Here is a 24,803-nt window from a genome sequence, read left to right as displayed (position 1 = left end):
ACAAGTCGGCTTTTACTTTTGAAATATTAGGCTAATAGTGGGTTAAGCAATTCAAGGCTAATTCAATAAGAGGATGGGTGGTGGTGCTTAGAGCTAACGTTCCAGGTTCCAAACACATGTGTCCTGGATTGTGGGGGGGGGGGGGGGAGAGTCCGGTCCCTGCGGGCGGAAAAGGGGTGAGAGGGGGGCACTGACCAATGGAGGTGAAGAATGGGATACACACACACACACCATGAGAAACACATCATGTGAGCGACACTGCAGCGGAAGATACAACTGGTCCAGAGCAGCACACACACCACCCTCAGCTCCATCTAGAAACACACACCATGAGAAACACAACATCATGAGAAACACACACACACACACACACACACACGTGTCATTAGGCAGGTAATGGATAGCTTACATCTGAAGCTGTCCTGCTGACTAGTTGGCATACAACCTCCTATTTTTCACAGCCAGTCAAGAGGGACAACAACAAGAAATGGTTATATTTTATAATGAAGTAGGCTAAATTAAATGGTTATATTTTATAATTAAGTAGACTAAATGAAATTATTATATTTTATAATGAAGTAGGCTAAATTCAATTATTATATTATATAATGAGGTAGGCTAAATTAAATCTTTCTCCCTAACTGCAAGATGATTTGGCATTGTAAGTACAACTTCCAAACATTCAACTCACGCCAACACAGCAACGCCTTGGATTAACATGCCATGTCTATTATTTGTGCTCCTCTCAAGATCAAGACCATCAAGATCCTCATTTTCTGTTACAGCCGATAAATAATGATATTCGTGATAGCTATAACTAACTAACCAACGTCACATGCCCCAGTGCCTAGGATGCTCTTTGGCATAATGTGTGTAGTCACGTCAATCAGTTCAATTACAAAATTCTACAGGATGAAAAGTTATAAAGCCAAAATCAGACTTGGAAACAGCAATATAAAACATTTCAAGACATTCATTTTCCGCTCTTCACTTATCTCTGTTATGACTCGAGATAGTTCGAGACTCACAATGGACTATTTTTGTGTACCATCACAGTATATTATTGTGTACATCACAGTGGGTTTTTTTGTGTGTAAATCTCAGTGGAATATTATTGTGTACCATCACAGTAGAATATTATTGTGTACCATCACAGTAGAATATTATTGTGTACCATCACAGTGGAATATTATTGTTTAAATCTCAGTGGAATATTATTGTGTAAATCTCAGTGGAATATTATTGTGTAAATCTCAGTGGAATATTTTTGTGTAAATCTCAGTGGAATATTATTGAAAATCTAAATGGGCTTCGTCGGTAAATCTAGATGGGCTTCGTCGGCTCTGAGAATGGAGGGGCCTGTAGTAATTAGAGAATGCCCACAGGCTCTCTTTGTGCCCGCTGCGCCAACACTGGCCCTATGAATGGGCAGCGAGTTGACACTCTGTGACTTCCATCTGTGCCAACCCCTCCATGCCAACAATCCCCTGGTGGCATGGCGACTGTCTGGAATAATTAAACCAGCAGACCGCAATGCAATGCCCTCCTCCCTCAGAGCTAAGCTCCGGGTGCTCCAAGTCACTGCTGAAATATGTGGATGGAAACATGGTTCTACCGATTAGTTGCCCAAGGAGGCCAAGATTAACGAGGAAAGAAAGGATAAAAGCAAACAAACACAGGTATGCACCAGCTACACCTCTAAATGTTGCAATGTTATAAATGTTGGACGAAGCTAGAGAAGTTTGCACAATAATAACAATTAACATGATCATTAAAAATTTAACAGTTTAAAGGAGTAGTGGTTCTAACGTCAGCTCTGCACTGATGACCGTGGCCACTGTGTTGTGTACTAGGTGAATGCATGACCAGAGTGTTGTGAGTGGGTGAATGCATGACCAGTGTGTTGTGAATGCATACCCGGTGTGTTGTGAATCCATGACCACTGTGTTGTGTACTAGGTGAATGCATGACCAGTGTGTTTCGACTGCATGCTAGCCCAGCTGTTTAGCCCTTACGCTACCACTAGATGTGCTGGGGGAATGAATGACCAGTGTGTTGTGTACAGGGTGAATGCATGACTGGTGTGCTGGGTACTGGGTGAATGAATGACCAGTGTGTTGTGTACAGGGTGAATGCATGACCAGTGTGCTGGGTACTGGGTGAATGAATGACCAGTGTGTTGTCGTGTACTTTCGACTGCATGCTAGCCCAGCTGTTTAGCCCTTATGCTACCACTAGATGTGCTGGGGGAATGAATGACCAGTGTGCTGTGAGTGGAGGTCAGTGCTGCTTCAAGGGCACACTAGTCCACACGGATCTCATACACAATGTCGGGCTATTTTGTCCAAGGTCATTGGATGATCGACTCGACTTGTACCCAGTAAATGGACTGCATTTGAATTGCATTTATATAGTGCTTTTCCACTAAGCTAATAATGGGTTCAGCTCTAGGTGAATGAGTAGAGAATGGTATTGCTATGCTAATGCTACCACACTGAAATATGCTCTAATAACATTTATTCATTCAGCAGACACTTTTTCCAAAACAACTTACATATGTCAACTATATTACAAGGGCATTGTAACATTGTTCCCAGGGCAACTCAAGGTTAAGCGCCTTGCTCAAGGGCACAACAGTGGAAGCCAGGAATTGAACCCACAACATGTCTGGCTACTGCATGCTAGCCCAGCTCCTTAACCACTACGCTAGCACTACTGAATGCTAGCCCAGCTCCTTAACCACTACGCTAGCACTACTGCATGCTAGCCCAGCTCCTTAACCACTATGCTAGCACTACTGCATGCTAGCCCAGCTCCTTAACCACTACGCTACCACCACCCCAGACATAACAGACAGGCATCTCCATCCGACTCCAACCCTGAGGTAGAGGCTTTTCTGAGAGCTCATGGAAATGACAGGAGCTAGGAATGGTGGGAGGCCACAAAGCTGGTCCACACAGAATGCTTTTATCTATGCAGTGTGCCTCTGGTCACCGAGCCCTCTGCGGCGACTTGGATTGCCATTGTCATTCCCATGATTATGTATGCTAATACACTGCATATATTTATATTTAATTTATATTCCTCTAAACCACCTTCTGTAAACAAACTGTATACTACTGTCAACACTGCACTATATGTCTTGTCCTGTCTATGCACTACCTGTCTATACTTTGTATATCACATTGCACTTTTCCACTTTTTTGCACTTCTGGTTAGACGCAAACTGCATTTCGTTGTCTTTGTACTTTGTACTCTGCACAATGACAATAAAGTTGAATCTAATGATTAGAGCTTCAAGCATTCACTACAGCAGAGGTTCTCAACCTTTTGGGGGCTAAGCTAAGGCTAAACCAAAACGCTAAGACACACTAAGCTAAGGCTCAACCTTTTGGGGGCTAAGCTAAGGTTAAACCAAAACGCTAAGACACACTAAGCTAAGGCTAAACCAAAATGCCAAGACACACTAAGCTAAGGCTTAACCTTTTGGGGGCTAAGCTAAGGCTAAACCAAAATGCTAAGACACACTAAGCTAAGGCTCAACCTTTTGGGGGCTAAGCTAAGGCTAAACCAAAACGCTAAGACACACTAAGCTAAGGCTCAACCTTTTGGGGGCTAAGCTAAGGCTGGCTATTAACGTACCTTTTAGGCTCAAAAGTGTAGCTTATAGCCTACACATGGACACAAATTGCATGCTTAAATAGCCTAAGAACTATTTTAAAACTGTTTTGTTAAACTATTCAACCGTAACACTTGCCATCACGCATGCACCTCTTCCTCTCTCGTTCACTCACACACACGATGGCAAAGCATCCTCTTTGTGACAGGTCCCTTAACAAGCACATAGCCCATTGTGCAGGCCTACTCTATGAAAATAATTGCTATCACTCAGCTCTTGGATTAACATGATACACAGGATTTACACTTGCAAAGTGATGCAAGTTGAATTGTGTATCAAAAGAAGAAAGGAAAGTTTGCATAATTAAATGATTTTGAATTATTTTTTGCAGCATATAGCCTTTACTATCTACCCCCGTTTTTGACAACTGACATATCGGTTTTACATATCGGTTATCGGCCTCCTGTTTTGGTAATAATTGATATCGGTATCGGCCCTGAAAAAACCATATCGGTCGATCCCTAATAGACATACACTCACATGATGTTGAATGAGCTGGGTAACAAGTAAGTATAAGTATATATACTCTTTTGATCCTGTGAGGGAAATTTGGTCTCTGTATTTATCCCAATCCGTGAATTAGTGAAACACACTCAGCACACATGAACACACAGTGAGGTGAAGCACACACTAATCCCAGCGCAGTGAGCTGCTACTACAGCGGCGCTCGGGGAGCAGTGAGGGGTTAGGTGCCTTGCTCAAGGGCACTTCAGCCGTGCCTACTGGTCGGGGTTCGAACCGGCAACCCTCCGAAGCGCTAACCAGTAGGCCACACCTGTGGTCTAGTGGGCTACTTTATAACAACCACTTTATGACTACCTAAAAGCGTTTTAATTAAGAAGCTGTGCCACTGATGCATTTTAAAATAGCCCTACAGTCTACTTCATGAGCCTGAATAAAAGCACATTGGGTTCCTAAGAATTCCCCGGCACACCGCACTCTTGGACTACTTTTTGCACCTTCGCCATGACACTCACTCTCTTGAGCACCTTCCCATGCACACATAACTACAGGACTACTGTTGGACTACTTTTTGCACCTTCACCATGATACACAGAATTACAGGCCAGTCCCGGCCCTGTCACTGCAAGCGTCTCATGCTTGATCATCCTCAAGCACACTGTAGGATTTTTTTTATTTAATTTATATAGTATATTTAGTATTTAGTTTTTCTTATCTTCTACTGTCTCTATTGTACAGTGGAGTTTTGTTATATGTTTATACTTATATTTACCCTTTCTGCTGTAAGTGCATGTTGTGTGTGATTTCTGTATGCTACTGAGACCTTGAATTTTCCCTTGGGGATCAATAAAGTATCTATCTATCTATCTATCTATCTATCTATCTATCCAAACGTAGAGAAGTCAAAGTAAGAGAGGGGGTGCTAGAGAGCAGGCATGCTGTGGGCTGACCTCTATAAGGAAGGGAGCGGGAGACAGCACTATGCCCGAAAATGTATCAAAACCCGTACACATAGGTGTGGTGTGGTCCAGGCACAGCCCTTACTTCATCATCACTGATAACTGATTATAACAGTAGCCTCCAGTTCCTGCTGTGTTTTTCTGTGTAACCTGCTAATGTAGAGATAGTGAGACTGTCTGTGTGTGTGTGTGTATATATGTGTGTGTGTGTGTGTGTGTGTGTGTGTGTGTGTGTGTGAGAGAGAGTGAGTGATTGAGTGAGTGTGAGAGAGAAGCCTACATGCCTCATGCATATAGGAACACACATGTCAGTGTGCCAGTAGACCCATCTGCAGCAATCTGAGTTGTGAAGTAAATTCACCTCAATCCTCAATTAACTGTATTTGAGGAACCCATTTAATTTCAAATGGACATTACAAATATGGAGAGAGAAAGCCTAGTCTAATCCCTGATCAATGTTCATGTTTTTACAACAAACCTCTAAATACTCCCGTGACCCCAAAATAACACCATGCTCTAGTTTCTTTGATGTTTCAAGACGTGTTCGAGTTACGGCTCGGTGCTCTCTCTCTCTTGGTCCGTTTGATCAGAAAACTTTTACAGCAGCCAATAAAAGCAGAGTCGCAGCTGTAGGCTACGGTCGTCTCTTTTCGTCTGACCAGCACGGATCTTGCCATTCATACTTTTCTAAGAGCTCGTGTAAACTTTAGTTGTAGCTAAGCAATACCTTCAACGTTTACACGAGACTAACTTCACAGCTTTCGTCATGATGCTATAGGCTGCCTATGATGATATAGCCTAGGATAGACAGACCAATGGATGCTGCAGAAGATGTTTCTGCCACGTCCACGCCCCTCCCCATAATGCTACTCATTGATTGTCTTTACTTTTCTCAATCAATCAACCTACAGAATTGCTTCAAACTATACAAGAGAAAGGACTGTGTGTAGCCTGTTACATTGTAGCAGTCACGTAAGGTCACTGAACACCATAAGTAGTGGCAACATTCCAGACTATACAGTTGCAACAGTAGCCTATCACTGCGTTTCACTAACTAATGAGTTAGCCAAAGGGTGGAAGGAGCGCTGCAGCACGTTCGGACAGGAAAACAATTCTCTAGCGAGTAGAAAAAACAATCCTGACAACCTGCATAATTTCATGCGCCAGTCGAAGCAAAGCAATTTTGCCAAAGCGTCTACTGAGAAAGACAGCAGGTGAGACAGATAGCCTCGTCTAGCCTGTGACCGTGATATCCCTAGTTTAAAATGCCACGACACACAAAATGAAAACGACGAGGTAGCCTGCCTGCCTGGGGTAGCCTACTCCTGACCTTACGCATTTTGGAATAGGCTCGTGCTGACTCAAGCAAGCTTCGCATGACGAGAAAGTTTTGTCGAGAAAGCTGGAAGATAAAGTATATAGCCTATACTACGTCTTGGCCACTCACTCACCTCTCACTAATAAAGATGATGACCCCGAGCGGACCTAAAGACAGACACCAAAATGACCAAAGAATCTTCCAGCCACCTGGCTGTGAAACAGCCTACAGCAGACGTTTAACCGTAATAGTTTGACATTAACAGTAGGAGGAAATCAAAACACCCAGTGACTGAGGAAAATTCTAGACTTCCTCCAGTATCGTTCGTTAGTCTGTATAGTTAGTTGTTAATCAGGGGATGCATTACAATCATGAGTCCTTTCACAAAGATTTTGAGCAGATCGACTCACATTTCACTGACACTGCGTTTCCGCGTTCCCGTATGCAAGTCACGGGTGGATAAGTGACTTTTAATCCTTGCTGTACGGTCCACCTCGACGCCGTTTCTGCAACAGAAAGAAGGTCACTGCTTGTTGGGCTTCTCTCCGCCTCATTATAGCAAGATGCCTGTGTCGCCACCTTGTGGGTAGCCTATGATTTTTCCTGACCTGGCATATCCATAGGGGCATATCGCTTGCTGTTCTAATACTTGGACTTCCAAGTCATAGACTTTGCGCAACAGAAACTCATTCAAGATTAAATAAATAATTAAGGATATTAGTGGCGGTGATGCACTGAATGGTGCCTAATCCAATATAACTGTTTTTCTTGTTGCTATTGTTGTTGATGTTTTAAAAAAGAAGACAAATATAATAGCACTTGATAAACTCTCGCACTGTCTTTGAATTATGCAATTTACTGCACCTTCAGTTTAAGGCCAATTTTACTTTTTCAGAAAATAATTGCTTGTTTAATCAAATAAATCAAATCGATTTTGTCAATAGGCTCCTTGTATTTTCGTCCATCATATCCAATAGAGGCCGCTGTTCTCCTTTCTAAAACGGCTCTGTTCTGAACACCGGGACACCGGGAGCAGACGGGCTTTAGTTGATGACGTAAACTGTTGTGCTGTGATTTAAGCTGTGTGACCCGACCCAGGCAGTAGCATGTACAATGCCGAGGACAGTTGTCAAAAGAAAGAAGTTGTTAATGAAAAGTTACTCGACTGATTCCTACTACAGGGCAGGAGCAAAGTCACAGTTACGAAACGACGTCCATTTTTAAACGTAACGTGACGAAGTCTGTAACGTAGAACAGTGTGTTCTGTAGCCGTCCTTCCTTCCTTCGGTCATTCATTTGCTGTGCTGGGCATAAATATGAGAAGACGACCATTTGGGCTTTTAAAAAAGGTGAATAACCTTTCATAACATGGCATACTATGGCTTGGCTTTCGTGCAAAATTGAAGTAAAATTTTAACTCAGGCTAATGAATAGCATGTCATGGTACTCTCATGTGAGTTGTGCAATTGCATTCAAACTCCCAGATTTATTCATACTTATTCATCAGACTGTGTGATTAGTTGACTGTGTCTCTTGTATATTATGCTCCTTATGTTAAACTTGATAAAACATGGCTTTCACCTTAGCACTACCACCACCACTTAGACAACAATTGTTGCACAGAAATCAACCCTGGCACTGTTTTTCTCATGTAGCTAACCTCTGGAAATGTTTAAGTCATTGCGAACTCTCTTCAGGCCGGAGCTGGTGTTGACCAGGTCCAGCTCCAGTTATGTAACAAGAATGAGGTCAGTGGTGCGAACCCCCTGAAAGAACCTGCATAGCACTGTGGCACTGCATATGGAGTCAGTTGATAGAGATGATGCACACAGGCATTTTAACATAGTCACCAGGTTAACGATAATGACTTAGGCATCCCAATAAGTCAGACACTTCATACACATATATTTTACACACACACACACACACACACAAATACACACACTTTCAGTCACACCACCAGTGAGGCCCTGTGCTGACGGTCTGCTGTGTCCTGCTCTGGTAAGGCACCTGATGAAGCTGAAGGAGGATGACGGGGCGTGCCTGGAGGCTCTTCGCTCTGGCCATCTGCTGCTCTACCACTGGCTGGCCCCTCTGTTGCAGAAGGCTCCCGCCACCGCCTCCACCCCCGGACTCTTCCAGCTGCCCGCCATCAACACCAGCGGTACATAACAGTGCTGGCCTGTCTGTTTAACACCAGTGCTTAAAGGAACACTCACTCACTCACCTACTCACTCACTCACTCACACACTCACTCACTCACTCACACGTACTTACTCACTCACTCGCTCACTCACTCACTCACTCACCAACTCACTCACTCATTCACTAACTCATTCCCTCACTTGCTAACTCACTCACTCACTCATTCACTCACTCACTCACTCACTCACTCACTCACTCACTCACTAACTCACTAACTCACTCACTCATTCACTCACTCACTAACTCACTCACTTGCTCACTCTCACACTCTCTGTCCAGCACAGTAGCTCAAAGACACATTCATACTCATTCCTACACTCACTTTCACCACTGATTCTGAAACACATTCACTCCCTCTTTTCTGGCGTGTACACAACACATGCATGAGGTTGCAAGCGTGATATCAAAATCAGCAGATCAAAGTCTCATGGAATATCAGTTTGGCCCTAGAAGTATGAGTGTGAAATTAGGAGGCTGGCACAGGCTCAGAACCATGGACACACCACCAGAACCTCTACACAGACAGAGTATATGGGCCTAGAAGTATGTGTGTGGCTCATTGTCATTTTTTGGTTGTATATAATTTAACGTAAAGAGAGAAAATATTGGGTAACAATTTACTTGAGAGTATCGACATGAGTGACATAACACTGTTATGACACATGAATCCTAACCCTAATCCTAACTCTAACCTCTAACCCTAACACTAAACCTAACCCTTATTCTAACCCTAACTTGTTATGACAAAAAACAAATTTCACTTAATAACAAAAGCGTTACGTCATAAACGTTTATAACAGAAGCGTTATGTCATAAACGTTTATGACTTGTTTATGACATGTTCATGACAATGTCATGTCACTCTTATGTCAATACTGACAAGTGAAGTGTAACCAGACAGTTACCCAGTTTGAATATGCCAACATGTCATGTTTAAATGTGTGTACTAGGGTTCTGTCTATGCCATTAACCTGATGCAGGTCACCACATTATACAAAGCTATGGATGGAATAAACAGTGTGTTGGGTTTTTTTTTTCAGATTTTGAAGGAGTACTTGACAAACTTGGGAAGAGCCGGGCGCTTGTGAATGAAGCAGTTCTTATTGCCTGCACTGAACAGCATGAGGCCCAGTTTTCTCTTGATGTTGGTAAGAGTCCCCTTATAAATCGACTCACACATTCTCACCACACACGCGCATGCACACACACACACACACACACAGTTAAAGGAAAATTCCGGTATTTAGCACTTTGAGTCCCTTTTCTGGTTTGTTTTGGATGAACTAGAGTGGTGGACACCGAAATTTTAACGATTGGTCCTGCAGGCATGTTCTTAAACAACCCTTAACGTTCGTTTTCAAAACTGTGCAACTCACCGAGTGGTTAGTGGTGTTCGTTGATTATTAAAATCAAATATATCGGCGCAATGTATGATTTTCAGCCGTCTTATTTGCTATTGTGGAACTATTTTTTCAGACAACTCACAACCGCGTATAAACTTCTGCTCAATATTTGAACCTGAAGCATAGACGGTGGTGCAGTAATATCAATGTGCAATGAGTCTTCCAACAGAAATCAATGGGATTTTACAAAATGCCAAATAAAACATGACAGAAACTGTATTTCGCTACGCTTCTTGTTTTGGAACATCATCGAACACCACTAACCACTCGGTGAGTTGCACAGTTTTGAAAACGAACGTTAAGGGTTGTTTGAGTATGCCTGTTGGCAGCCACTCTGAGTAGTCAAAGGCGATTCAAAACGAGTCAGAAAAGTCGAGACAGGACCAATCGTCAAAATGTCGGTGTCCACCACTCTAGTTCATCCAAAACAAACCAGAAAAGACACTCAAAGTGTTAAATACCGGAATTTTCCTTTAAAGCCCTGACTGATGTCAGTGTTCTATCTTCTGTCAAGTTCTTCTGTGTGTCACCCTCTTCATGGACATCACATCCTTTTCTCTCTCTGTCTCTCTCTTTCACACACACACACACATACACATTTATACACACCCTGCTCTCATACTGCATGTCACATACACTCAAACACACACACACACCCCCGTCCTCCCTGTCCTGTGCAGGGGTCCTGGATAAGTCTGAGGTGGAGAGGTTGTGTGGAGGAGCGTTCATTGACCTAAGGAAGGCCTTCTTCCTCCTCCGAGGCCCAGAGGCCCCGCTGGTGGCCCGGGTACGAAACACCACATCTATATTCTAGAACTACAGTAGAGTACCGTAAAAACCACATCTATATTTTAGAACTACAGTAGAGTACCGGAAACACCACATCTATATTCTAGAACTACAGTAGAGTACCGTAAAAACCACATCTATATTTTAGAACTACAGTAGAGTACTGGAAACACCACATCTATATTCTAGAACTACAGTAGAGTACCGGAAACACCACATCTATATTCTAGAACTACAGTAGAGTACCGTAAAAACCACATCTATATTTTAGAACTACAGTAGAGTACCGGAAACACCACATCTATATTCTAGAACTACAGTAGAGTACCGTAAAAACCACATCTATATTTTAGAACTACAGTAGAGTACTGGAAACACCACATCTATATTCTAGAACTACAGTAGAGTACCGGAAACACCACATCTATATTCTAGAACTACAGTAGAGTACCATAAACACCACATCTATATTCTAGAACTACAGTAGAGTACTATAAACACCACATCTATATTATAGAACTACAGTAGAGTACCGTAAACACCACATCTAGAAATACAGAATACCATAAACATCACATCTAGAACTAAAGCAGAGTATGTGTATTATAAACACCACAAATCATTATAGAGGCAGTGATGAAATGTGGACATGTATGTTAGGGAAGGAAGGATTGTTTTACCTTTAATTTGAGGTGGATAACTGAAACACGTTGGTATGTGAACTAGCTATCAAGTCTAAAGACTGACCCCATTTGCTGTTGACCTGTGTGTGACCTCAGGGCCAGGCACTGCTGCGTTGGCACCAGACCCATGGCTTCTGCAGTGCTAGTGGGCACCCCACCTTCAGGAACCAGTCGGGCAGCCAGCGCGTGTGCCACAGCAGTGGGCAAACCTACTACCCAAAGGTACGGGCCTTATCCAGCCAGGTGCCACAGCAGTGGGCAAATCTACTACCCAAAGGGACGGGCCTTACCCAGCCAGGCACCGGGGCAGTGGGCAAATCTACTACCCAAAGGGACGGGCCTTACCCAGCCAGGCACCGGGGCAGTGGGCAAACCTACTACCCAAAGGGACGGGCCTTACCCAGCCAGGCACCAGGGCAGTGGGCAAACCTACTACCCAAAGGGACGGGCCTTACCCAGCCAGGCACCGGGGCAGTGGGCAAACCTACTACCCAAAGGGACGGGCCTTACCCAGCCAGGCACCGGGGGCCGGAGGGAATCTTACTGTTCTATCTGCTCTTCAAGAGCTTCCTTCAGAGTAACCAATGCACAATGACAAATCAACACAGTCAGATGTATAGCAATGGCAGAGTAATACAAACAAAGGCTTCCCAAAGTTTTGCCACAGAAAAGAAATGCAACACTGCTGCCTCATAAATCGACTGGCTAGCAGTGTTTTCTGGTACTGTGGGATATCTCAGAGAGGTTAGTTTATTTGTGAGTAAATGCATGTACCTGTTTGCCCTGTAGATGGCGCCAGTGGTGATTACTCTAATATCCGATGGCACCCAGTGTCTACTGGGGAGGCAGGCCACCTTCCCCAGAGGCATGTACAGCGCCCTGGCAGGATTCTGTGACATGGGTGAGTGTGTGTGTGTGTGTGTGTGTGTGTGTTGTAGGCAAGACCATAGAGGAGACATTGCTCAGAGAGGTGGCTGAGGAGGTGGGCTTGGAGCTGGTGTGTGTGTGTGTAATGCTGTGTGTGTGTGTGTGTGTGTTGTACGTGAGACCATAGAGGAGATGTTGCAGAGAGAGGTGGCAGAGGAGGTGGGCTTGGAGCTGTGTGTGTGTGTGTATAATGCTGTGTGTGTGTGTGTATGTGTGTTGCAGGTGAGACCATAGAGGAGACGTTGCGGAGAGAGGTGGCAGAGGAGGTGGGCTTGGAGCTGGACTCGTGGCGAGTGTCGGGCACTCAGCACTGGCCTTTTCCCCAGAGCTCCTTCATGGTGGCCTGCCACGCAACCGTTACCCCTGGCAACACACAGGTCAGTCTCCTGCCACAGCGTGCATGACCTTTTAGAAGTCCAGTTGCAATTGATGAACTGTGATGAATTGCCCTACTTGTGATTGTTTTTAGAGATTTTAAAGGTTTTATAACAATGCTACAGATTTTGTGGCTGGTGCTACAAATCTATTCACCTTTGTAGCACCAGTACTATGTGCAAAAGAGTTAACATACAACTCTCCTGAACGCGCATCTCGTCTGTGATTTGCTGGAACAGTTTGTTATGTTTTATGGGCTAGGTTTGCCCAGGTTGTTTTCGTTGTTGTTTTTGGAGCCTGTGCTGTCCACAGAGATCGCGTTTTATTCAGGACACAGACAGCTAGAGGTTGGTTAGGTGATCTTTGCAGTAAGTGACATAAAATGTTTTAGCCTAAAAAACGTGTGGCACTGCTTAGAGCACCTTTAACATACAACCCTGGAATCGCACATATCTCATGTCAGGCTATTCTATCTGATACAACATGCTGATGCTGCACCCTAAAATAACTAGCCCTCATCACCTCACGCATGACACATAAAAAGGTTCATGCAAAAAAATGAATGAAATGTTAATGAGAACATTTGAGAACAAAATGAGAAAAAAAGGGAATGGAAAAATAATTGCTAATGGACAAATTAACCATTAGATTAATCAGAAAAAAAAATATTGTTAGATTAGTCGATTAATCGAAAAAATAGTCGTGAGATTAATAGTTAATAAAATAATCGTTTGGACAGCTCTAGTGTGTGTGTGTGTGTGTGTGTGTGTGTGAAACCCACTGATGGCCGGGCCTGCTTGTTGTGCAGGTGAGTTTAAACCATGAGGAGCTGGAGGACGCACGCTGGTTCTCTCTGCAGGAGATCGAGGAGGCGCTGCGTCTGAAGAAGCCGCCCCGTAACCCTGAGGGGGAGACCCCCACCCTCTGGGTGCCCCCCAGCTACGCCATCGCACACCAGCTGGTGCAGGAGTGGGTGCAGCAGCAACGGAGTGCTGCACGCTAGTAACACACACACACACACACACACAAACACAAACACATAGGCACAGGCACACAGACACGCACACACACACACATAGGCACACATAGGCACACACACACACACACGCACACACACACATAGGCACAGACACACATAGGCACACTCACACACACACACACACACACACACACACACACACACACACACACACAGGCAGGCACGCACAAAACACACACACACACACACACACACACACACACACACACAGGCACTAAGCAACAATACATGGACCATTCAGCTATCTAGAAGATACAGTAGAAGACTTCACAAAACCGGTTGTTGGTATTAGTGCAGAAACTGTCCGACCCAGTTCTACGGATGGCTCTTCCATCTGCTAAGTTAGGAGGCCGGCGCAGAACCATGGCCACACCACCAGAACCTCTAAACAGACCAGAGAATGGGCCTTTTACTAACTCTAGAGAACCTGAAGAACTTGGAATACACAACTGAAGCACTTGCGGCCAGCAACAAAAACCAGCCATGTTACACCAGGTACATCTGTGAGGATGCAACTGCAGATCTACTGGAGTCGTACGTTATCACATACGTTATCACATACGTTATCACACCGGATCTACTGGAGTCGTACGTTATCACATACGTTATCACACCGGATCTACTGGAGTCGTACGTTATCACACCGGATCTACTGGAGTCGTACGTTATCACATACGTTATCACACCGGATCTACTGGAGCCGCACATTACAGAGCTGTCACAGAAAGGATCACATGTCCTGAGTAGACTGCCCAGCTAATTGCCCTCTACCACCCAGATGTTTCCGGATGTTTCCAGATGTTGTCCAGCCTGTGCTCTGGCTGAGAGTAATGCCATGCAGACACAGCTGTGGGGTGGGAGAGGTGTGTGGACCCACCGTGTGCCTTAAAGTGATCAGTAACATGTAACTTGGATAGTCCGCATCCAAGGACTTTACAGCTCATCGGTTGAGATTCAATTTCAGTATGAAAAATAGTTACTGAACACATCACCCAAACAATACCCAGCCCCTAACCTTAACCTTAATCTTACCCATAACTTGCAGTTCTCATTGTCAACAAATAGTTTGTTGATTTCCTGAGCATCTGTAGTTAGGCTAAAGGGGACAATTCTAACCAAGGGTGACCAAGTGATCTTCTGTACTGATGCCACTGCAGGTGTGATCATCAGCTATCAGCCCAGGGCCTTTAGCCTCTGTGCTAGCGCATCGATCTCTCAGTCTGAGATCCTGCAAGTTTGTGGGTTTTGCTCCTGGGCAGCTGCAGAGCTGAACCGTGCAGTGAAGCACCCCTGCTGAAAAAAACAGCCTGACCAGCTAAAGGTGGTTTGCTGGTTGACCAGCTTGTTAACCAGCTTGTTTGATCACCCTATGATGGTTGACCTGCTAGACCAGCAAAACTCTTGCGAAAACATACCTTCAGCTGGTTTTCCCAGCTTATGATGGTAATTCAGCTGGTTTTGCTTGTCGTACCACCTCAAGCTGGTCTATAGTGCTGGTTTAACTGGCCATGCCAGCTTATGTTGGTCATTCTAGCAAACCAGCATGACCAGCTTGACAGGCTGGTCACCAGCATGACCATCTTGCACCAGCTGTATCCCACAAGACAGGCTGGTCACACCAGCATGACCAGCTTCCTCAGATGGTCACGCCAGCATATGCAGCTGCTGGCCCAACCAGCTACACCAGCAAAGACCAGCAAGAGCTGGATGAAAACCAGCAAAGACCAGCTAAAACCAGCTACCAGCATAAGCTGGTTTCTAGCTGTTTTTTTCAGCAGGGACAGTTCAGCTTACGCACGTATATAATACGCAAATTGTGACACTGAATGAGAAATTGCTGTTATAATGTGCATACGACTAGATGATGTGGACGTTGAACAAACAAATTTTTAGAAGTTTAATTCTGGCCTTAGAAATGTACCAAAAAGACTGAGAAAACATGTAATTGTGTTCAAATTTAAGAAGACTTGAATTTATTAACTGCAAAATCCTAGATGTTTAGGTAGGGGCTATCAATTGCAAAACCCTTGTGTGAGACAATTCTGCATCTCATCAGTGTAGCCTAGGGATTGGCCAAGCCACAGAGTTAGCCAGTGCAGCCCTTAGATCTCTCTTGTCCAGCCCTGTCCTTATAAAGGCCTTACACTGGAGTGGACCGTTACACAGGTAACACAGACAGTATCAGGAACACTGCACAGACAGCAGTTCACACCAGGTGCTGATTTTGTATCACATCTCTGCACACTGTGGCCTTCTCTCTCTCTGTTCAGAGTAGTGCCGTTTAAGAGTGCTCTAGCTCCTATTAGCTGGACATCAAAATCAAAGTCAAAGTCAAAGTCAGCTTTATTGTCAATTTCTTCACATGTTCCAGACATACAAAGAGATCGAAATTACGTTTCTCACTATCCCACGGTGAAGACAAGACATATTTTGCCAATTTAGGTCCACAGACAAACATAACATTCAAGTAAACAAAAAAGTAAGTAAATAAGTAAATAAGAGGGCACATATAATAATGAAAAAATAAGAGCAGCAAAATTTGGTTGAAATTGTGCATAGACAGTCAATAAAATACTAGTGCAAAGTCAGGCCAATAAAAGGCTTGGACATCACTGGAACGTGTGCTACAGTTTGTAATAATTGCACAAGATGACAATGAGTAGGTTACACAAGCATTTTGTAACTGACTGATTTTCATTTGAAGAGAAGGACAAAAGGGGACAGAACTGTAAAACAGAACTGTTGAACATAACTGTAGAACTCAGCAGAGCTGCTGCACATTCAGTAGACCAACTACATGGATCTAGTGTGTCACCATCAATCAGGTTTCCAGCAGTGTCTTTGGGACAGACTGTTTCTGTGCTGTGCCCTGTCCAGAGTTTGTTAAATATACATGTACCTTGAATAAAATCATGATTATTTTATTTGATTAAAAATACCTTGAAGTCATTTTCTACCTCCTAAACCATGTCTTTCTTTATTCTAAAATGCACATACACAAGGATACAAGGTTTATTTGTCACATACATAGCAATACTAACGTAAAGTATGTAGTGAAATTTCGTATGGTGCTCAGCTTGTCTGTTTGGCTGACCGACAGACAGACATACAGACAGTTAGACAGACAGATAGATAGACAGACAGATAGATAGATAGATAGATGGCATCCATTTATTTTCTCTGCTTCTCATTATTCCAGTATGTATGTATGTCTCTGGTTTACTATTGGGCATTTAAAAGTGGACCCTGCGGTGGGTCAGTCGTGGGCTAAGTATTGGTGGTGGTTAGTGAGGTCGCCCCTTCACTCTAAAGTGCTTTGGGTGCCTTGATAAAGCACTATATCAATGCAAGTTGTTGTACATCAGAGTGTTGTCCAGTCTGAGGCGGCGGCCGACGTGTGTGCCCACAGCACTCAGGTCTCTCATGCTGTTCTATTATTACAGTGTTTCCCCTACAATGTATTTAACAGCGGCGCAGCGCCGCCGCTGGATTTTCAGCGTCGCTGCAACATAATATCACGAGATTCACTTAACACACTGTAAAAGCACAACGGCCAACGTCATCTCGAAATTGTTTTCTGAAAGTCTTGAGTAAGTTAAGTGCATCAAATCCGCACTTAGCCTCTCATTAATCAGGACATATATGCGGCATGATGTGTCAGGTGATTACAAGCCCAAAGACAAGTCTGCAGCCCATATGGCTAGCCTACGTTCTGAACACGGTTACATTGTTTAGCTATCCGACTGATGGGGTCTTGCTCCGCCACAGTGTAGCCTATGGTGTCATCGTTCACTTGTAGGTTACACAATAAATAGCCTACTTATAGGCCTGGTGACAATAAAAAATGATATTAGTTATATTTCATCACGAAGCTGTTTGTATGCCATATGTTAAGCTTGAGCCATTCCTCTGATCCAAAGCCTGCTTTGACACATTGACACTAATGTGAAACATGCATCCTCCTCTCCTAGCCTACATCAAATAAAAGAAACCAATTCATGATTACCGAAATGAATTTAACATGGGGGGAAAAAAGTTTGTTGCGATTTAGCCTACTGTTGTGATGCGGTTCTTTCTGCTGATTGGATTTACCCCCGTGTCGTCAATTCTGAGACGGCTGACAATTTTATCCAGAGAGCTGATTTCCCAAAGATGAGCCTCCATCAACATTCAACGACAAATTATTAAAACGTAAGTAATGCAATAGAGTAAACCAATGTGCTACAAGGTGTATGGTCTTAACGTTAATTGTAGCCTAGACTTGTAACGTTAGCGTAGGGCTATATGTAATGTTTGCATGGGAAAGCTAGGCGAACACAGTCTAGGCCTGTTTAAACTGTCTGATAGTTAAAGGAAATATGAGCATATGTTGGCATATACGTATAGCCTAAATTCTGTCCACTTAGCTATAATAGGCTATCACAAACAGACCTTTTCTACGTTTACGGCATTAGACATATAGGAGCCTACATTCTCTTATCAGAAAGACGTGTTCTCATAACTTCAGCGTTCTCTTGACGGTGAGACGAACGGTCGCACTTCAATCAAGTAGCCTAGGTCTTTTTGGAGTTAATTGTGAGTGAGTTGTATGGTAACTGTGGGAGTGATGTAGAAGAAAAGTGAGTATTTACTTTTTTATACGTGGGTTTGTTGTTTTGGGACTGAGAAATAGACTACAAGGAGAGCATCTGGCTACGTGCATGCGTGTCAGTATTAATGCCCCCCACAATTCAATTCAATTACCAAAGAGCCTTAGAGATGTTCTTTGAAAAGCCCAGAAAAATTAAGTGCTCGCAGATTGGGTGTGGTCTTTGCCATTAAGACAAATTTAAATAAATTGTAAATAATCTTTTTCTGGGTTGTGCCATTTCATTTTTCTTCTATCATTTTTAACCTATAATGTAAAAGAAAGCTGAAAATGCCCCCCCCCCCCCCGCCAAGTAATAGCACCGCTGCTGGAAAAATTCTAGGGGAAACACTGTATTATACTACCCCACCCCCCCAACACACACACACATGCAGGCTCTCTGCGCATCCCAATCATCTTAGGAGTGTGTGTATTGCATGCATGCATGTGTGCGACTTCCTTACCCCAGCACCAGGGGTGTAGTGGTAAAATAAGAGATGGGTAAACTATGATCATGGTAAGGTGGAAGGTATCAGACTTTTGACTCATGTATATCAATACCAGTGGTATTAAATGGTTCCTACAGTGTTGATAAGTGTACATACATATTGTGAATGTGGATAACAGTGTGATTTCTGAATGTTAAAAGTTGCATTTGGTGAATAAACTCTTTTGAGAGGTGAAATTTCAGAGGTGGATAAACTGTGTTTACTTGCGTTTAGCCTCCACTACAACCCTGCCCAGTACAGACCACTATAGTCAGCATCCTGGGAAGCACCAGCACTATTTACATGACACAGTCTCAGGGATAGGTTATGCTCACAGAAAGTTTATTGTAAAATAAAGGTGGCTGCTGGGCTGTGTCTCCACAAAGCATGCAGAGCTGCTATTACTTGGCACCGCTTCTCTTGGGCTCCTCCTCGCAGTACTTCTCCTCCAAGTCAGAGATGAGGGAGTTGAATTTCTGTTCATTGGACTGTTGTTTCCTCTAATGACAGAGTGTAAATAAGGACTTATTTACAAAACTAGTAGCTAAAGTAGAGGGATTCCAGTCGTGTTTCCAAAGCCATGTCTACCTTGATCAGAGCGGTCAGGCTGTCTTCACTGGTGATACCCATCTCCTTTTGTTTCGTTTCAGCCTCCTCTCTCTCCATCTCCACCTACATCAAGTTAGATCCTATTCTCTTATTTGCACTTTTGTCATCAAACTTATTTTGAACGAGCGGATTTCCTAAAATGTGAACCGCAATATTGCCTCTATCGTTGTAGTGTGTATAAGAAATAGATGTGCACCTTTCCTCTGCGGTTGCGCCTCTTCTGTGCGCTCTCGTGTGTGAAAGCCCTGTAGGCGGGGATCTCTTGCGCTTCGATGAGCCTCTGAAGAACCTCTCTGATGCGCGGCTCGTCTTCGGTCTCGGCGCACAGAGCGGACTCCATGATGCGGTCCATGTCCCCGTCGAACTCAATGTAGAGACGGCAAAGGTCCTCCCTCTCCTTCGTGGAACCTATGTACTTTTTCTGAGACCACATTTTGTCAAGTCGTCAAGGAAAAGGTTGAAGACTGCACAAGGGCTGCGTCTAATGGGTAACCTGTTGGGCTGTGTGCGAATCTGGTCCCTGCGCGAGACTTTATTGCCAGGCTCCATTGTGACGACTGTTTGGCTTCCTTGTAAATTATGACGTCAATCAATATCCCTTTGGATAACCACACATGATTACAATTTTGTTATGGTTATAGTTATTTCAAATTGTAGAAAAAGATCACCATGAGCAAGGCCCGAAACGTTTGTAACTTTATGTGCACTGTGATTTAAATTTATTTTGGAGCTACCACCAAGCGATGTTAAACTTAAGGCGCAGACGCCACTTCTACTTACGTGACGTTGTACGTTTATAGAGTACCAAGCGGTTTGTGCAAAGCAATATACACTACATTAACATGATCAGTTTAGTCACAGAACCTAAAAAAAGAAAAAAATATAGTAGGCCTATTATACTAATTAGAATGTACCAAAATAATAACCACAAACCATGACATTTAAATAGTACAATTAGTATACTGATGTTTTATATTTAGGTAGGCCTACTTTCTGTATCTAAAGCGATGACTGGTACCTTCACAATGTTTTTCAGCATGTATTGACTTGACACTATAGGCCTACTTTCAAATATAATTTTTAATCATTACAATTAAAACACATTACAAACAGTATAATCATAAGAAATGGGCAGATTTGTTACATCTAAATGTTCAAACAACTTCATACACGTGCCATGACAAGAAATAGGAATGCTAGAGCAGCTTTTTCAGTTGGAGGAAAAAAAAAAAATACTTCAATTATCTTCTAGAAAAGCCGAACGAACACACAACCACACGCAAAACATTTCAAAACGGCACTGAATATAATTTCAAAGTCAAATAGTAACTTTGAAGATGTACAACTTGAAATCATAAACCTGTACATAGGCCTAGTCTAAGGCCCCAATGACGGAGAGGCCCACTGTCCACAGGGGCTCTCCTTGACAAAGCAGACTTGTTAGTGTAAGCGCTCGACTGCTCCACCAAAAGCAACAGCCCAGCCTCAACAGACCACACTCCTCTTTCTGCGTCTCTGGAATTTAATGACAAAATAACCGTAAACGTTGTTTAAACGTTGTAAGACGAGTTGTCCCAGCCTGCTGGAGTGAGCACACCAGGCGGCCTCTGCTAACCCCTGGGCGCGGCGTGGCGGCCTCACGCCATCATTTCTTCCCTTTCTTCTTGCCGGCTCCTTTGGCTCCCTTGCTTCCGCTCTGGCAGTACTTGGCCTCTAGGCCGGCGATGAGCGAGTTGAAGCCGTGCTCGCTAGACTTCTGCCTCCGCTGCAGCAACACAGAAACGGACCACACGTCAGGGAATGATCAAAGCCAACGTCACATGTAGCTGCGTGTAACTAAATGTATACAAGTGACGTTGGTTAAATGTATAATTAATCTATATATCCACACAGGACAGGACATGAGAGAAGAGAAAAGAAGAGAAGAAAGGAGGAGGAGATGAGAGAAGAAAAGAGAAGAGATGAGAGTAGAGTAGAGGACAGAAGAGAAGAGGAGATAAGAGAGGAGGAGAGGAGAGATGAGTAGAGGAGAGGACAGAAGAGAGAAGAGAAGAGGAGAGGGGAGGAGAGGAGAGATGAGTAGAGGAGAGGACAGAAGAGAAGAGAAGAGGAGGAGAGGAGAGGAGGAGAGGAGAGATGAGTAGAGGAGAGGACAGAAGAGAAGAGGAGAGAAGAGAGGAGGAGAGGAGAGATGAGTAGAGGAGAGAAGAGAGGAGGAGAGGAGAGATGAGTAGAGTAGAGGAGAGAAGAGAAGAGGAGAGAAGAGAGGAGGAGAGGAGAGGACAGAAGAGGAGAGAAGAGAGGAGAGATGAGTAGAGTAGAGGACAGAAGAGAAGAGGAGAGGAGGAGAGGAGAGATGAGTAGAGTAGAGGACAGAAGAGAAGAGAAGAGAAGAGAAGAGGAGAGGAGGAGAGGAGAGATGAGTAGAGGAGAGGACAGAAGAGAAGGGAAGAGAGAAGATAAGGAGAGTAGAGGAGAGGAATGATGCGCTGTTACCTTGATGAGGGCCTCCAGACTGTCATTGCTGCTAATGCCCATCTCTTTCTGCATCTCTTCAGCCTCCTTCCTCTCTTTATCAGCCTACTCAACACACACACACACACACACACACACACACACACACACACACACAATAGATAAACAGTAGATCAGCTACTCAGTTGCCTATTACATAAAGACATCAACTACACAGCACATGGTTTAGTGATCAGAAATAAGGCTAGACATAAAATTTAAACGTGTGTGTTAGTGTGTGTTTGTACCCTGAGCCTATGGTTGCTCTTCTTCTTGGCGCGCTCCTGTGTGTGTGTGTGTGTGTGTGTATGTACCCACCCTGCGCTTGCGGTTGCTCTTCTTCTTGGCGCTCTCGTGTGTGAAGGTCCTGTAGGCGGGCAGCTCCTCCGCATCCACAAGGCCCTGCAGGACGGCCCTGATGCGCGGCTCCTCCTGGTCCTCGGCGAACAGCGCCGCGTCCATGATGCGGTCCATGTCGCCCTCGTACTGCATGTACAGCCTGCTCAGGTCCTCCTTCTCCTCCGCCGTGTCTTTGTACTTCTTCTCAAACTGGAGGATGTCGTCTAGGCTGATCTGCACAGGAAGGCAAAACCATTCAAAAGCTCGGCCAACACCAGCTGGACGCATCAGGGGATCCAACTGGGCCACGCAGCACTATACGTTTAGGCGGGGATCACTTTAGCCAGCGGCAAGCGGCAGGTTTCCTATTGGACTCTATGGTTCGGCAGCGAAACGGTGTCAACGCTGGCGTAACGCTAGTGTTGAACAAGCTGAGCATTGAACTTGGTTCAACTTTCAAAGCGCAACGCGAGCGTATTCAATTGACAAACCGTTTGTGTTGCTTAGGAACAAGATAAAACGTATTATGGTCTGAGCGTTGCGTTACGTTTGCCGCTTGCCACTGGCTGATGTGATCCTCGCCTTAGTGTATGACCAATCCATTTGACAGAATAGCAGCCTGTTCAGGATAAAGCATTCTGTAGAGATTTCCTATTTTGCACGTGTGGTCTTCCTTAGCAGCAGACAGTGAAATATGTATTTTTGGCACCCTTGATGCCCCAGTTAGTTGACTTCTTTATTATGTGGTATCCATTGCCACTACTATAAACACTACATTACTACTAAATAATGTCCAAAGGCCAACCTAAACATACTTATAAACACACCTTACATAACACCCCACCCCCATGTGTGGCGTACCTTAGGGAAGAGCAGTCTCCAGTACTCTTCCCAGTCGCGGTCCTGGTTCATGCAGTCGGATTCTTCATCAACTGTCCCCTGCTCGTCATAGACGGCTCTTTGGTCTTTGTCTTTCAGCACATCATACACTTTGCCCAAAACCTAAAAGACCAACACCATCCTTAAAAAAGCTTCAAATCACAATACAAACACAAAGACGTCAATCAGACTGAAGGTTAACAAATAAAGCTACCTGAAATTTCTCGGTTGCCAGTTCATCGCCTTGTGCCCTGTCAGGGTGAACCTGAAGGGAGAGTTTGTAATATCCGCGACGCACGTCTCCGTCCGACGCCTCTTTGGTGACGCCAAGGACCTCATACAGGTTCGAGGTCTTGAACAGCTCCTCGCAGCGTTCCAGCAAACCCATGGTTCGAGTTCGAGCTATAACGTCAAGCAAGTGGCATCAGGCTTACCCATGATACAGTGCTAGTGCTAACTAGCAAAATGGTGCATCTATGACGACGACAACAAAGGGAAAATGCCATTTCAAAACATGGCACTGACGTCGCGCCACTTCTTAAAACAGTTAATCGATTTGACTGATTTACGTGTCTTTAGATGTCTAGCTAACTGACATTTAACAAGATCTAACAAGCCCATTTAACATGACAAGACAAACGACTTGGTAAATTCTACAAAGGGATGGGAGATACTCACCTAGAGGTTAGGAGCAAAAACTCACCAGACTGCTGTTATCACAACAGTTAACACAACTATCTTACTAAGGTTTTATTAGAGCCCGTTTACCGAGCCACAGATCTTTCCGTCAACCCTACAAAATTTGGCGCGCACGTCATTACGTCATAAACATGCAACGAAGTACGTCGCATCAGAATGCTTATGTAAAAGCTTACTTACAGGAATATGTGCATTTCTCTTATGTGTCTAATATGAGCACACACATGCTATAGAAATTAATGTTTTACTACGAATAATAGTGCCCTCTTCACATCTTCCCAGAAATGAAAAAGCGACGCATGTATATGACGCAAGTAACAGACTAACCATAGAGATTGACCGGTGCTATCCTTTACTGTCTATGGTGCTATCCTACAACATTGCTTAAACATTACAATATTGTGATTGTTAATTCCCCTAGATAATTGTTTTTTTCTGTTCATTTATTATTTATTCTCTTTGTTTTGTGCACCTTGTAACTTCGTTTTGTATAATTGTAACCATACTGTTTCACATTTGTATGTCTTTAATAAAGCAAAAAAAAAAAAAGAGACCAGTGCTACCCGAATGAAAGATGGCATATTGAATGAGAACATTAAGCTTGGGAAACTCTGGTGACAAAACTTTATCTGACTGTAGCATTGATTTGTAAGATCATACTTTTCTCCTTCATTGAGGCAATCATATTCAATAAAGTGTTACCCAGGACCAAGTAGGGTTGATATCAATCTTAAATTAACACCTAACCAAGATCTAAAATCTGGCATGTAGCCTACTGACATTTCCATGAGGAAACACATAGCTGGAAC

General features: G+C 43.9%; 4 protein-coding genes across 4 annotated transcripts in view; 1 reads left to right on the top strand and 3 right to left on the bottom strand.

The window, feature by feature from the left end:
- The window catches only part of p4ha1a (prolyl 4-hydroxylase, alpha polypeptide I a), a gene marked incomplete at its 5' end in the record, with an annotated part of 20,274 nt that extends 20,054 nt beyond the window's left edge, over positions 1-220 (bottom strand). The window contains 1 exon segment of the mRNA XM_048245519.1: positions 196-220. Coding sequence (XP_048101476.1) covers positions 196-220 — 25 coding nt within the window.
- A 7,223-nt stretch (positions 221-7,443) lies between these two features.
- Positions 7,444-13,911, top strand: nudt13 (nudix (nucleoside diphosphate linked moiety X)-type motif 13). Its single transcript, XM_048246981.1, has 9 exons — positions 7,444-7,767; positions 8,074-8,166; positions 8,425-8,582; positions 9,664-9,771; positions 10,707-10,813; positions 11,595-11,720; positions 12,288-12,399; positions 12,648-12,802; positions 13,609-13,911. Exons 2-9 carry the CDS (start codon positions 8,087-8,089, stop codon positions 13,801-13,803), a joined length of 1,041 nt encoding a protein of 346 aa, XP_048102938.1. The 5' UTR covers positions 7,444-7,767; positions 8,074-8,086; the 3' UTR covers positions 13,804-13,911.
- Positions 13,912-19,275: 5,364 nt separating this feature from the next.
- On the bottom strand, positions 19,276-20,081 carry LOC125296098 (dnaJ homolog subfamily C member 9-like). Its single transcript, XM_048245776.1, has 3 exons — positions 19,760-20,081; positions 19,543-19,626; positions 19,276-19,454 (listed from the first exon to the last, which is right to left on the bottom strand). The coding sequence occupies exons 1-3, from the start codon at positions 19,994-19,996 to the stop codon at positions 19,356-19,358; spliced, it is 420 nt and encodes a 139-aa protein (XP_048101733.1). The 5' UTR covers positions 19,997-20,081; the 3' UTR covers positions 19,276-19,355.
- Positions 20,082-20,625: 544 nt separating this feature from the next.
- Positions 20,626-24,198, bottom strand: LOC125296097 (dnaJ homolog subfamily C member 9-like). Its single transcript, XM_048245775.1, has 6 exons — positions 23,974-24,198; positions 23,510-23,697; positions 23,278-23,418; positions 22,396-22,650; positions 22,060-22,143; positions 20,626-21,328 (listed from the first exon to the last, which is right to left on the bottom strand). Exons 2-6 carry the CDS (start codon positions 23,681-23,683, stop codon positions 21,209-21,211), a joined length of 774 nt encoding a protein of 257 aa, XP_048101732.1. The 5' UTR covers positions 23,684-23,697; positions 23,974-24,198; the 3' UTR covers positions 20,626-21,208.
- Between the last annotated feature and the right edge of the window lie 605 nt (positions 24,199-24,803).

This window comes from Alosa alosa, chromosome 6 (genome assembly GCF_017589495.1).
Source record: "Alosa alosa isolate M-15738 ecotype Scorff River chromosome 6, AALO_Geno_1.1, whole genome shotgun sequence".
Taxonomy (NCBI): Eukaryota; Metazoa; Chordata; class Actinopteri; order Clupeiformes; family Clupeidae; genus Alosa; species Alosa alosa.
Note: the sequence above shows the minus strand (reverse complement) of the source record. Positions and strands in the feature narration are given on the sequence as shown.